Genomic DNA, 15,093 nt, shown 5'->3' with positions numbered 1-15,093 from the left:
TTTGAGGCTAAAGCTTGGTTTTGTCTTGCTGCAACTGCCTGGGGAGGCATCGACACCCGGCCGGTGTCCTCTGAGCTGATCCGCAGTAGCTCAAAGCGGCAGCATGGCCGAGCGCTGTTTGGGTTGCAGGACTCGGGGCTGGCTGGTGTTTAACCGCGTCCCTCTGCCCCTGCACCCGCTGCGCGGACAGGCGAGCGCCGCGCCGCCGGCACCATGAGCACCGCTCCGGCGGCAGGCAGCAGCTTCGCGCAGCGCCCCGACCCCCCCGCGCCCGGCCCCGCTTCGCCCCCCGCTCGCCCGGCTTGTCTTCAAGCCGCCTGGCTCCGCGCTGCGTTTAGCCCTGGCGTTACACTGCGTTGCAGCAGCAAGCTCACCACCGGGCTCCTGCAGGCACGCCGGCAAGCCGCAGCACGAGGGCGAGCGCGGGGGCACCAGGGTTTAAGCACCGTGACAGAGGTGCACGTACACGTGATCACCGCAGAGTTATTTTTAAACCACCATTAACCCAAATAGTTGTGGCTGTACATGCAGGACACTCCTCACCGCACCAGGCATCTGCTCTAACCCCTTTTTTGCCTCCTGCAAGCCGCTGGCTCCTGTGGCACCACGGCACTCGGAACAGTCCGGAGCGGCGTGAGGAGGCCGCAAGGGCTCAGCGGTGGCCGCTGTCCTCGGCCGGGACTGGCGGGCGACGTGCTTCCTCCGCGCGGGGGCTCCCATGCCGCCGTCCACCTCCCCGCAGCCGTGGCTCCCGCGACCCCCTTCCCGCCTGGCTCCGCGCCCCCTTTCCCTGCTCCCCGGCTCCCCAAGCGCGATGGCCATCGCCGAGCCTCGATCCCTCTCCGTGCAGTGACCCGCGGCTCCCGGAAAAGCACCGGTCACTGGAAACGGTCGGGGACGGGGCGGTGCACAGCGTCGCTGCATTCCCAGCCCGGAGCAGGAGCCGGTTTCTCTTCGCAGCATCTGGCTCCGCAGCGGTGGGTGGCCGATTCGGAAGCGGGTCGGGGCAGCGCCTTAGCCGGACCTGCTGTGGGGCTGGGGCAGGAAACCGCGCCGCTTCCTTTGAGCCGGCTGAGCATCCCGCGTGTCGGTGCCGCGAGGAGGCCGCAGTTGGGGCAGCCTGGGAGGACGAGGCGCAAGCGAGTCGCTCACGGCTTCTCACCGCTCGTCGTGGCTGGGGTGGCCACATGTATCGGAGATACACGGGGCAATAGTGTGAAAGGCATACATATACACCAGGGCTGGAAACCACCGACCGCCCAATCGCAACAGCTTTCACATCGTGATCAAGAGCACCAAAATATATATAAAAAAAAAAAAAAAGCGCCCTCTTCCCCTGCCGTGTCACTGAGCCCTGCCGGAGGCGCCTGCGGCTGCAGAAAGGGTGCAACGTGGGCGGTGTGTTTTCACCCCGTCTGACGCAAGCGGCACCCAAAGGCGACCCGGGTGGAAGCTCCCCGAGCAGCCACGATGCCCCATCCCGTGCGGGGCTGGTCCTCTCCTGGCAGCCTTTTCCCAAGCCCACGGCGCTCCTTCACAGCCATGTCCCTGCGGCCACCGGCTGCCCTGAGAACGTGTGCGGAGTGAAGTGCGTTAACCTTAAATAGTGCATATATATATACACACACACACAATTTTTTTTATCTCTCTCTCTATATACATAAATAGTGCATATATCTCAAAACCCCTTTCTTGTGCCATACCCTGAGGGCGATTAGTATTTCCGATGGGAGGCCAGAGACCGTGCGCCGCGGATTCGGAGTAAAGAGGAGAATTGAACCAGTCGCCCACTAAAGACAACCCTTCAGTCGTGCAGGGAGAGCAAATTATCTATTCACGTTTGCACAACATTTCAGCTACCTGAAAGGATCCACGTTAGCAAGATTTAGCCTTATTGTCCCCCATAAAGTATTTCAAGAAAACACAGAGAAAACGGTGCAGTGGCACGTTACAGCAATACTGACATCGCCTCACTTGTGCCCTAAGTTACAGAAGGAGATTAAAACCAAACCATTTCAGTCAGCTGCTTTTTCCAGGTTTTTCAGTAACAGTGGAGCGAGTCGCCTTTGCTCTATCTCACACCAAGCAGCCTTAGAAGTAAAAAAATAAAAAATAAAACCATCTCCTTGCTTCTGCGGCAGCTTTGTGATCTGTCAAGCGGGTGGTGGAGTCGTTTTTAAAAAATTCTGCTCTGTGAGACTGGCAGATCATATTTTATAAGAGCAAAACTTCAGGGTTTTGTTTCTTAGGGGATCGATCGATCGATCTATCTATCTATATTTTTTTTATTGGGCCCTGCCATGATCGACCCTCTCCAGGTGTCCCGGGCGGCACGGGGACACATCGGGCATTGCTAACGCGCGCGGCGCGGCAGAGGGACCAGTCGAAGCCCCGGACCGGAGGAGGAGGTGGACACGCCGGGAAGCACAGCAGCGGCTCCAGGGGCGCTCCGGCGGGAGGCTGCTTCCCGGAGCCGCTTCCTGGTGGCGGAGGGGCCCGCAGGGCTCGGCCCCGAGGCACGAGGCACGGGGCTCGGCCCCGCTGCACGGCAAGGCCCCCAGGTCCCGCCTTGGGAAAAGCTGCCGCCGGAGCTGGAGCCGGGGAGGGGGTGGACGCGGCCCCCTGCGCTCAGCCCCGGCGCCGGAGGAGGACGCACACATCGGCACGGCAATTTCCCGCCCGGCTTCGAGGAGCGAAGTGAACCGCTGCCCCGCGGCCGCAGCGCTGAGCAGCCCCGACAGCCGCCCGGGAGGGCCGGCGGCATCGGAGCAGTCGTTGCCTGCTGCCCGTTTCACGTACAAAAAGGAAACCAGTTGTCTCCGATGTGAATAAAAATTATAATTGCCAAACCAGGACCTTAATATATAGTTAGCTGTTTTATCATTTTGAATTAATTGAAGCTGGAGAGAGGATGCAATCGGTCCCGCAATGACAGTGGAACGACGGGTCCGGGGAGTGCGTATGACACCGCCGTGCAAAAGAGAGCAGCCATCTGACACAGCGTTTCTCAAAGAAGACACCGAACTGCTAATTATGCTAAATTTCATTTGCTAAGCAATTTAGAACATGATTTAGTGCTTCTAAAAAAAACTGTACAAAATGATACTTTTTTTTACATCTCAGAGGCACATGAATACAAATCTGATCTATTTATATATACACATTTATATTACATGAAAACCAGAGATGAAGATCAAATGAAGAAAAGTGTATATAAAAAGTGCCCAAAACAGCAGATAAAACGTGCAAATAAAATGCACCTTTACAACAGAGAAGTAAAAGGCACAAGCACTAAAATGTATAACCATGCAAAAAAAATAAGTACAGCCTTTGCAACAAAGCAAAACAAATGGCTCCCGCAACAGATTTTACAGCAATTCTCACAATACCCCAGTATTTAAGCATACTGTAGGTGCAACACTTGCTGCCCCGTAGCATAAGGTGAGCACTAGTGTGTTCCCGTGCCATGAAATCCTTCCCTTTCCTCCCAGTGGTGCTACTCTCGCAGCTGAACAAAGCTCAGGACTTAGAGCTTATTGTTCTTGGCAGGAAAAAAAAAAAAGGAAAAGAGGAGAAATGTTTGAGGAACACAGTGTAACAGTCACCTGGCTCCGCACCGTGACAACCTACCGTACCGTGACCCCAGCGGCAGGTGTTTCTACCCCCGTGGGTGCTGGCAGCCCCCCGGGGCAGCGTTGCGGCGTGCAACGGCATCGCTGCAGGGCGTCCAGGCAAAGGGGAAGGGAGGTCCCAGGGCTGCCGCGCCTGCACCGACCTGAGGCTTATTTACACTGCGGGTCTGAATGCCATGAGAACCGGCTACAACATTTTGTCATGCGGATGGGACGCAGCTTGTCTTCAGGACCACACCGAAGGCATGGACAGGACGAGCCTGATACAGACCAGTGCTGAAATCCTTGAGTCTCAACAGCTGAAGCCTTGCTGGAGCCAAGAATGCTGCGTTCGTCCCTCCCACCGCCCGAAGGAGCACAGGAGACACTGTGGCAGTGGGCACAGCGACAAGACCGAGACTGCAAATGTCAGCACGAGATATCCGGGGGGAATCCCACAAACGAACACTGCTCTTGTGCTACCGGTACGTTATTCAGGCTGACTCGAAGCTGCAGGTTCACGGCACCTTGGTTATCAGAGCTGCGGGGTGGAGCCGGACTGAGATTCAAAAGCAAACGGTCAGGACGGCACAGCTAATCTCTCCAAAAATCTTATCAGCAAACGTACAGCCGCAGCGCAATACAAATCACGCTGACCTAGACCTCCGTGAAAAGCATCGGCAGCCCTATCCGCGCTGGACCCTCAGGCCAGGCTGGTCAGGAGAGCCTCTCCACCAAGGCGATGCTGGCTGCTGTGACCAGCTGTAGGTGCACCACGTACACCACCACGCTCAGCCTTGCGGTCCCCCCAGGGCGACCGCCACGGAGCTCAGCAGGGACCAGTCTAACCAAGACGGACCACATCCAAAAAGCACCAGCTTTCTAGCTTGCAAGCAATAGCGGAGCTAATCTGGGCTAAGGCCTCGTGCATATTCTCAACCCTCAGCAAGCTCCAGCTTCCTTGCTCCGTGTTCGACCAGCCACTGCTTCGCTTTGATTCAGAAGGGTGAATGACCACAAAAGACATCTCAAGCGGAAAAAAACACATGATACAGTCATCAGTGCTGGTTAAGGGAGGCCAAGGAAGGTTCTTCAGTTCCTTTGTGGGACAGCAAATGAGGTTTGCAGTTTTTCCTTTTTTTGCCCCCTCCGAGCATAACAAGAACCTTTCCTTCCCTTTTTCCTCGTTCTTTAGTGACCATAGAAAATAAAGGCCGGGGAACAGTAAGCAAGAATTTTCTCTGTATCTTTGCTGACTTATTTAAAAGGAATATAGCTACTTACAATGAGGCTTGCAGACCTGTTTCTAGTCACTATGAAGTAAAATAAAAACCTTAGCAGACTTCAGCCACAGCCTGAGTTTTGCCTCCTGGTGTGCTAGACGCACAAGCCTTCAGTTAAGTTACAAAAATACCGTGTTTGTAGTGCTCAGCTGAACCCACGTTCTCTCCTAAAATAGGAAATGACCAGAGAGGCCCCAGCAAGGACGCCGGTGCTGTGCAGAGCAGGACAACGTGCGAGGGTGCAGGATTCGGACCAGACGTGCTGCAATCCCTACCAGGTCCCAAAGGTACCTGCAAAGTTTCATCTAATAACAAGAAGCCCACACAGGCCACGTGCTTCAGCAGCAAATGGCTGCCGCGATCAATATTTTGGATTGAAAAGCACAGAGAAAACCCCGAGGACGCTGCAAAGGGACAAAACGTCAGCAACTGTTGAACTCTTGCCTTTAAAATCAGTTGTGTTATATAACCACTGTCACACTCTCTTGACAACCTTCCTCAAGCAACAAATGACTTGTAACAAGAATATGAGCATTGCTGCTTGCACCAGAACCACCCCAGGAACTGCTCAGTTACAGTCTGAGCCAGTTTTCACTCAAATTAATATAAGCCAAGCCACTGGTTTGGCAACTATTTGATCAACTGCAAGTTCCTTCCTTCCTTGGAAAAAATCCTTCAAACCACACTGTACAGTATTTGCTTGAAGAGAAAACCACTGTATATTCACTGTCATTAAATAAGAAAAATAATGTATTAACTTATTTGTAAATCCCAGCTCTTAGGTTCATCGCGTGTCACTAGTGCTACGATGCAGAGCGCTGAATAGTGGCCGAGGGAGCAGGCCACAATGTATGTTTATATATTAGCTTTCAAGCCCTCAATTACTAAGTAGATTAGGGAGCCTAAATATTGCAGGCCAAGATCCTTTCCGGGAGAGTAACGCAGTGCTACTCCACTAAACGGAGCCTTGCTGCATTCAGACAGCAAAATATCTGATGCTATGTGTATGTGCGAGGATTAATAATGCTATGTTTGAACTTCTCCCAAGACCATAAAAGGAAATTTGGCAACAAAAGTGCGTTTAATTTTTTTTTTTTTGAGACTTGCTACAAATTTTTGTATTAAAAACTCCTTAGAATGGATCGGATGGTTACAGTTTGTCACTGTCACGCTTCAAAACATGACAAATTCTCAACCAGCTCCCATCTTTAATGCAAGTTATTCAAAAGCTAAAAAATAGTCTTTTGATGTGAGTATATTTTTGACTCAGTATCGCACTCTGAAAGCAGAACCGTGCAGCAGCTGCTGACTGATACCCAGAGCGCAGCAACCCGTGTCAGAAGAATCTGGGGGGACAAGATTTTCAGGTACTCTGACACACAAGTTTTGAAGAGGCGGTTTTTCCACAGTAGCTTGTGTGTAGGATTAGTCTGAGGAAGTACAACTTTTAGCCAGAAGCGAGTCATCTTTTCTCACTGTACAAAAATACCCGTGGTGGTGTGCAATTAGGTTGACCAGAATATCACTTATCATCTCAGTATCTATAGGGGAAAGAACAAAGGCACAAAGCGAGATAGAGTACCTTGAAGTGTGGCTGCACCCCCAGGGTTAAAGGAGAAGCACAATTTTAACAGAAGAATCTTTACTGCATTTGCGTATTGCTCGAACGCGCTGGCACTGGGTGCTGAGTTTGAAGTTATCCACCCAGGGGAGGGAGGCCGCTGTTCCACCAGCAGTAACGTGGGCCCGAGGAGGCAGAGGCTGGCAGTGCTGCCCCAGGCGGGCTGCGAGCAGGAAGGGAGCCGCAGCAGAGGGAGAACAAATTTCTCCGAGAGCAGGCAGCAAAACTGGTGTCTCCCTGCCTCCCGCCTGCACTGCCAACGCAGCTCTCCGCCGTTGCAGAGACGCAGAGCTCAGCCAGGGTCGGTATCAGATTACTCTTCTCCCTGCCCCAGCAACCCACCAAAGATGATCCCTTATTACCAAGGTACTTCACGTCATAAAATGTGATGATTTCTTTTTTGGGACAGAATGGCTTGGGTGGCAAGACAAGCTGGTCTAATGTCACTAGTTACTGGAAAGCTATTATTAGACTCAATCTAAAAATGTAACTGCTAATTAGTTATTTTTAAATGTGGATAACAGAGGAAAACATACATCTGCAAATGAAATGCCTCTCCCACCCCCAACCTACATTTCTTGTTTTTCAAACCTCACAGCAAGCATCTGGATACATTTTTGAACAGCAGCAGAAAGCAGTACTACACCAAGGGTCTCCACAGAAGCAGAAATGTTACTGTCCTTTATGCAATAAAATAAAGCTACAAACACCACCAACATGGTGTAAGACAACTCTTCAAGTGCAAGCAGTGTGGAGCAAGGGACAGCTTTTAAAGGCTAAAGCAGCTGGGTGCAGAGCTAAACAAGAAATCCCACAAGTCTTTTGAAAATTCACTGCTGGGTACCCTTGGCTAGAGTGTCATTTTGAGGATTTCATCCAGATTTAGTGATTATTTACCTCTTACATATTCATCTGCATAAAATCTTGACTACAACTCCGGTCAAGCCTCCCTCTGATCAAGTCCAAGGGATCTGTGGTCTCAGTTAAGCAAGTGAGGCTTTCCGCTTCGCAAGTGCTCAGCATAGTTTTCGGCGAACTAGTCCTCAACGTTTGCTGATGCTCTACCATAATGGTGATGGGTTTTAGACAATTAAAATTCTGAAGCTGAATCCAGCTTACCTGAAAATATTTAGGGGGGAAAACATTCAGCTACCGGTCTGACCTGCACCAGGTTCACCTACATTCAACTGCCCTGCACAAGAGCAGGGCAGCAGCAGGACTTACCAAACACAGCTACCTCCGGTGGCAGGGCTGCCGGCTCACCCAGCCCTGCTGGGCACAGCAGGTTAGCAACAGCCACCTGGCAAGTTGAAACAGTTCTCTGTGGCCTACAGAGAGAGCAAAGTCCTCAGCACAACCCACAGACAGCACCAAGCAGACGGAAACGTCATCACTAACGTGCAGGTGAGGATTCCTGTAGGTAGCACCAAGCTGGCTTAACCGTTGGGTGTCAGGTCCAGAAGGAGCAGCGGGTGGGAGAGGCATGCGCATGGGATGTCCATGGTGCTCCACCTGTTTCCTCTGCAGACAGAAGCTGCTGTAATTTAGCAAAGAACATTTTATATCATCCCCAGGTGACAAAGGAGTAATCTTTAAATCCCTTCTCCAGATTCCCCTTGAGTCCCAGGAATCCAGCCCTGAGATGTCTGAACACGACCACTTCTCCGACAGCACTGGAGCCCTACAGAAGTCTTTGTGAGCTGGGCCACCAAGTCCCATAGTTATTCCTCTCGATTCTCTGACGTTTCAGTCACATTACACTGGCCTAAGGCAATTACACAGAAACAAATTGCTTTTATTTTCTTGTCTTCAAGAAAGTCTGATTTTTGCACTTCCCCCCTCCCTTCCCATGACTCCAGTAAGACATCACTGAAGGCAAGAGCACAGAGACTGCAGAAAAATATATATATATTTACATCCATAACTGAATACACGTTTTATGTATTCAAATTCAGGAAAAATGCATCACATATACACACCAAGATACATCAAGAGAATACTAGGGGCAAGACACTGTCAACAGCAAGAAATACACAGAAAAGCACAGTCACTGCTACTGTAACATTCTTCTGGGGAGTGTACTCAAATAGAGGAAACATTTCTATGCACTGGGGTAAGCCAGTTACTTGGGCCCATTTTTCTGTAACTATCCCTGCCTTTACCAGTCGGCATGAATCAAAAGGTGTTTCAAGTGTGAAATTTTTAATTAAAAAACTTCTAGTGCATGGAATAAAATTTAATATTCAACAATCAGTCAATTCCATAAGCTTTTTCTTTAAGTTACATTATTAATTAAAAAGGTCCTAGTCCTACAATACACGGCTCCAACTCAGGAGAACAGAGGCACATGTTGAAGCCCATCCCTCTTTAAGGCAGCATTTAAGCTTATACTCAACTTTAAAGCTTATGTTCTGGCCCACTGACTTGTACAAGCAGTCACAGTACACATTTAAAGTTAAGCACCTGCACAACTGCTCATCTAAATCAGGATGTGTTCTCCGTTCAGAGCTTTAGCTGTGCACCTGTGTACTCAGTCTGGATCAGCAGCTTCTGCAAGACCAAGCTCTGACTTTTTACTGCCCTAAAGGTACCAGATGCTTCACACCAGACTTCTCTGCAAGACTGTGTTAGGCCCCAGCCGGTCCTCTTCACAGCTCGCCTGCAAAATCTCACAGGGGGTGGTAAAGGAGTCAACAAGTGATTTAAAGGGCTCCTCCTCCCCTTGAAGTGGGCTATTTCACTCAGTTTTAGTTTGTTTTTAAGAACTGGAATGTGTTCCTTCAGTGGAATACTTAAAACTAAGGGGTGGGGTGGGGGGGAAGGAGCAGGATCCCAGAATTCATTTTAACGGCCCATGACAAACCCCTGAAAATAGGGGAATAGAACTTGAACAACTTCTTAGCCTCAATGCTACAGGGACCCTGGCATAAAACATACACATGCACACACACGCTGAAGAGCGGGCTGGCTCAGAGCATCCCAAAGGAGGCTCCAAAGTGATCTTATATAAAAAGCACTTTGTGCTGACAGTGGCAAACAAGTGGATGGTGATTTTACACATATAGCAACAATTCTGTAATGTCTTCCTCTTCTCCTCTTTTACTTTGTGTCTTTCCTTTTTCTCCCAAAGTTTTTTTTTCCCCCTAACGTGTGGTTTAAGTAATAAAGCTGAATCGAATAGGAAATTACACAGCCAGCACCAGTCAGGAACTGAACCTGGGTATGTTGATCGGTTTGTGGTACCCAAATTCCTGGAAGAACAAAAGAACAATTCTTGCTCTTAAAGTTAGGGTCACATCCATATGTTTCCATTGTCTTTTACCTTTACAACTAGAGGTAGAGTCATTTTGTCCAGTATCTAAAACAGCATGATCCAGTTATATTGTTATTACATTAATATACAGTATCTATCTTGTTACAGGTATTGAAAGTGCATGGAAAAAATCTAACCAAGCCAATTCAATGACAAATAACAGTGTACCAAACATCATATAAACACACCCGCGCACCCACACTCACACGTAGTGTATATATATAATATATATATATTTATAGATTCATTTACAGTATCAGAGTGTTGTTTAGATCCAGTGGCATGTGCAGAAGTATCAGGCAGTTAATGCTTTTCCTTTACCATTCCCTTCAATTTTTTATTTCCAGGATAGACGGGTTGTGGTCTAGGATTGCCAAAATGATCTTGTCCATATACTGTCGCAATCTGTAATTTATCTCCTCCTGTTCTTTAAGGGCTTCCATGAGCTGAAACACAACATTTCAGAGTTATGCGTCTCTTGCAGCATTGTCACTAGTTTACATAATGGCCTGAGTTCAGACAGAGGTGAGAGACTAGCACTGCTTAGGATTACCAGGTCCCTTTTCTGACATTTGTTAGAAATGATATATATATTAAAGATCTTTATCATTTAGGAAGGTGGTGAGCAGTCACTACCAGGAGTCTTTTGGCAGCTCATTTGAACCAAAAATTCAACTTCTAACACACCAAGCCATCCTGCATCCACACTGGCTTCCTCACCCTGGTGTAAGAGCTTTATGGTTTTGAGTCTACTGAAATCTAAAGCACTTTGCATGGAAGGCTGGTGAACAGAACAAGATTTCAATATTCTTGACTGGGAGCAATACACTATCTTTTGGAAAAAGACACCCCCCCCCCCCAAAACCCCACAATCCATTCTCAAGAACAACCCCCTGTATATCCTATGCTCTATGTTATTAGTTCTACAGGAAACACACAGCATGTTTCACTAGACCTTTGCACTCCGAAAGGCCTCATAGTGCCCCCAAAGATGTGGACACCTTGCTTTTTATATGCAGCATCTTTAATGCCAGTCTTCCAAAGTGTCCCTGGAGAATTAGAGTCCCAGTTCCTCCTTATGTTAATGTGATTTGGGCATCTGTTTCCACTAGCCTTCAGCAAAGTCCGCTCCCGAATCTGCAGTCTCTTACCTGCATTCTGATTATACAGAGAAACACTGCAGTGGAAAAGGTTCGAGCTGGTCTATGAGGTTTACCAAGCCTGGCCTGCAGCTGCAGGGCACCCTCCTCCTTTAGAGGGGGAGCGCTGGGTACCCCCGGCATGAGCCAGGGCCACAAGGTTCAGAAAGGGGAGGGAGCGGGGCAAGACTTGCCTTGCAACAGCAAAAACCTAATTTGCTTTTACTCCGAGCTCAACAATTAAACAGGTTTTCTTCACAGCGCTCCGGTTCAGTGAGAAGCTCAAGTATGTACTTCACTCCACGGGGCTGCCCAGGGGCTCAGGCTAACGGGGTCATTCAAGTACAGACCGGGTAAAAAGGTTTGCTCAGGACTCCTCTTAAAGAGGAAATGGGAAGTTCTGTTCAGAATAAACAAAGCATAGAAGTAAACAAACCATTTTACAGTCCTTCATCACTAACTGCCTCTTCCTCTGGGAGCTCTTACAGCTCCATCGGCCTGATCTCATGATCTGTCCTGGCGCTCGAAGGAAGCTTTTCAAACTGTACCAGCTTGACTCCAGCCCACAGGCAAATGGGTCTCCTACAATATTTTCCAAAGCATTGACCAGCTTATCACTTGCATACTACATATTTTCTCCAAGAATCTGACTCTGCCAAAGGGAGAATTTATCTCAAGCTTAGATCCAAGTGAAAGCTTGTTACTGAAATAATTTAGAACTAAATCTACAGCAGAGTAAAAAATTAAGTAACTGGCTACAATTATTTCTATATGAAAGGGACAGATCCACAGCACACAATCCCCTGTGAGACAGAAGACACAAAATAAATCCATTGTAAAATCCATTGTAAAACAGTCTGTCGAGCCATTTTTCTAACAGTCTCCAACTCCTAACAAAGCAGACTTTTCTGTTGCTCATTTGCCAGCTTCAGGTAGTTCACCTTGACAATTAATTGCATTGAAAAGCCTAGGTTTTTTTTTGAAGCAGTACTTGATGAAAAAACAGTGCATTACCTCATCTCTTGATGCAGAATCTATTTCAGCAGCCAGGGACTGGGCTTTTGTTTGCGTTGCAAAGAGATTTTTAGCTTCATAAAGACTAAGACTTAAAATCTGTCCATTAAGATCATCATTTTGATCACGAAGCTTCTGATTCTCCTATTTAAGGATCAAAAGACATTGTGTTTTAAGTTCTATCTGCAAGATTCAATTTAAAAAAGAAAAAAACATATATATCATCACAGGTAGCTTGGATGACATACAGTGGCTGCAAGCCAACAAGTAACACTCTTACCACCAGTGAGAAGTCCTCCCCCTCTGAACTGCAGGTGTTCCCTACGTGCACAACCTACACTGCTTGTGCAAAGAAGTCCTAGACAAATGCAAGGCAGGTCTTCCACTTAAGGGAGGAGGGGGGACAAAATCTAAAGGGAGTGTGGTAGGGGTCACAGTTGTAGGCATTTTTCAGAGCAGTTCTGCACAGTTCACTGGGACTCACCCACAGCTCGAGAGGCCCCTGCCCTGCTCACCTGCTTCAGCCGTTTTATTTCATGCTCCATCTCCACCTCTCTGGTTTTGGCATTGAATTCACTCACGCTGGATGAAGAGCTTCTGCCGCGTCCCGGGCGCTCACATTCCAGCTTGTACAGCTGCAGGTGCTCCAGTTCCTTCCGCAAGTCCTCGATGAGCTGTGGAGATGCACACAGGTCATGTCTCCCCAGTTTGCATAACCAGCGCCTTCACACTGCAACAGGAGCACCGTGGTCCTGTTCAAGGCTGGAATTCCTACAATATAGCCCTCGCTGCTCTTTGGAAAGGCCACTTAAGAACCATCACACAAGCTGGAAGCAGCTCTGATCTCCAAGCCTGGTGTCCGAGAGGTGTAATTTCCCTGGCAAACTTAGTAAGGTAAATGTTATGGCACACATTCAAGACTAAGTTTTCAAAGAGTTTAAATCCCTTTGTATCACTGACTGCCATTTTTTAGGTATTCTTGCAGCATCCATCACCCTGGGGGTACCCCTGCCATAAAAATACAATCCAGTAATACATTAACTGAATGCTGTGTGATCATGGCTCTGCCCATTCTTTTTCAGATGGGCTCCCATACAGATAACATGCAATTGCCTGACATCCCTTTTCACACTTACTTCCTGTGTGGCCTCCCTCTCCTTGTTGAATTCCAGTCTGTTCTGTCGCAGCTTGTCCATCATTCTCTTGTACAAATCCATCTCATCCTTCAGCCGCAGACTAGTGTCTTCCAACCTATCTGACATGCGTTGCCTTTCCTGGAATAGATGGGGAACTTCACAGCTAGCTTGAAAATGCATGAGTCATCCTCAGTTGTGTAATGCAACTATATAGAAACGGCTGGTCGTAAGTTAGCATGGGTGTTTGTTGCTAAAGATGACCAATGTTCTAATTTCATTAACATTCCCTGTTTAGGGAATGCCAGTTAAAAAAAATTTGGGCCAGTCACCATATGAGTTTGCTTTTAAACAAATCAAGCTGCTGTCAAACTGCACTTGACATCACGAACATGTTCAGAACTCAGGAGTTTAGTTACCTCATCTAATTTCTCCGTTTGTGATTTCAGTCGTGTGACGGTGCTTTTCAGCTCACCATTTTCTTCTTCCAGTTGCTGAACCCTGTGTCAAAAAGGGAAGTCTTACAGCAAATGTCTCTAAGAAGGAAGACATGCAAAAAGTATGCTCTGAAAAGTCATTTCACTTGCATTTGATAGAATAAACAAGAAAACCTTTCTAATCTTAGCATCTTTACTGTAAATTATTGATGGTTTATTTGTCCTTTTAAGGCCAAAAATGCCACAGACTCTCAGGTTCTTCTGCTCATCACAACAGGTATCTAAAGAGAATTAAGTAGGAAGGAACCAATGCAGAGACAAGTGTCTGGCACAGCTGGTGACAACTCCCTACTTGAATCCATGCCAAAAATCCAGCTAAGCTGTCTACATTGGCTATGTGGATTACAGCATTAATGTAAACCATTCTCCAAGCTTTGGGGCATTAATTGCATGCATGCTGCATGCAACTGTGCAGCCACTCTGTAGAGCTGTAACCATCTATGCCCTGTCTGGTTGTGAACAGCCTATGTTTACATGCAAAGGAAAGAGGAAGAAAAGAACAGTTGCTCTGTTCTCTGTGGCACCAACAAGTTTGTTACCTTGTATTTAGCAGCTCAATTTCTGTGCCTTTCTCTTTTTCATACTTGCTATAGGCTTCTCGATGTCTCTTTATCTCTTCTTCCAGGGTTTGTTCTGCTGATGTCTCTTGGTCTTTCAATAGCTCTTCAAGCTCATGAACTCTAAGGAAACCAGGTCTCATTTCAGCAATGGCTTCAAAATTACTTTAATATAATGTGTACAATTTCATTACCTTCCTCTTTCCTCCCCACTCCTTTATTCTGTATTTTTTCACTATCTCTCCTGGCAAGAAACTTCCCAATGAGCACAGAATTAAGTAGCATTAGTTCATCTATTATTCTTTCATTCCCAGTCCCAAGAAGCTGGACTATTCCACCAGCAATCATCAGTCTTCTGCTCTTGCTATGCACATTAATAAACATGTGGGTCAACTCTCCTACAACAGAAGGTCTTGATCTGCACAAGTCACCAACATCTCTGTACTAAGGAACTTGCTCGGAAGGCCTCTGCTTGCTGTAAATATAGCAAGGCAGCCCTATTTCATTTGGGCTTCTCAGATGAAGCCCGTCTCACTTGTCTGGCAGCCTAAGGCAGAAGACATGGTCGTATTTTAGATGGAGAAGTTCCTTGCCCCCAGCTTGGTTCTAGCTCTGCTGTGACATGATAAAGAGAACTGGCTCTGTGCTTTATTACCTGTGAACTAGCTGTGTGTTTTCTTGTTTCAATTTGCACTTCAGATCACCATTTGTCAGGCTATCGTTCTCCAGTTCAGTCACCTTTTTCTCTAGGTACGTTACCTGGAAAGGGAAGTGGAAGGGAAGAATTGAGACAGCCTGAATCTCTCTTCACACACCGCTCCACTGTTTCTAGCTAGCATTTAGCTATGATAACCTTTCTAAAGGATAGCAAAGCCACCTTTCCCTGCAAAGCCAGGGGCACAAATTAGGCTCTCAGATTCCAAGT

At 47.7% G+C, this 15,093-nt stretch overlaps 1 protein-coding gene across 1 annotated transcript in view; it reads right to left on the bottom strand.

The window, feature by feature from the left end:
• Positions 1–8,406: 8,406 nt before the first annotated feature.
• Positions 8,407–15,093, bottom strand: part of RAB11FIP4 (RAB11 family interacting protein 4) — a 124,407-nt gene continuing 117,720 nt past the window's right edge. The window contains exons 9-15 of the mRNA XM_067308478.1: positions 14,824–14,927; positions 14,151–14,291; positions 13,534–13,615; positions 13,118–13,255; positions 12,497–12,655; positions 11,982–12,125; positions 8,407–10,274 (exon numbers count right to left, since the gene is read on the bottom strand). Coding sequence (XP_067164579.1) covers positions 10,158–10,274; positions 11,982–12,125; positions 12,497–12,655; positions 13,118–13,255; positions 13,534–13,615; positions 14,151–14,291; positions 14,824–14,927 — 885 coding nt within the window. The 3' untranslated portion in view covers positions 8,407–10,157. The remainder of the gene's footprint in view (positions 10,275–11,981; positions 12,126–12,496; positions 12,656–13,117; positions 13,256–13,533; positions 13,616–14,150; positions 14,292–14,823; positions 14,928–15,093) is intronic.

Source organism: Apteryx mantelli, chromosome 19, assembly GCF_036417845.1.
Source record: "Apteryx mantelli isolate bAptMan1 chromosome 19, bAptMan1.hap1, whole genome shotgun sequence".
In the NCBI taxonomy this organism is placed as follows: domain Eukaryota; kingdom Metazoa; phylum Chordata; class Aves; order Apterygiformes; family Apterygidae; genus Apteryx; species Apteryx mantelli.
The sequence above is the reverse complement of the archived record's forward strand: the minus strand, read 5'-3'. Positions and strand labels throughout refer to the sequence as shown.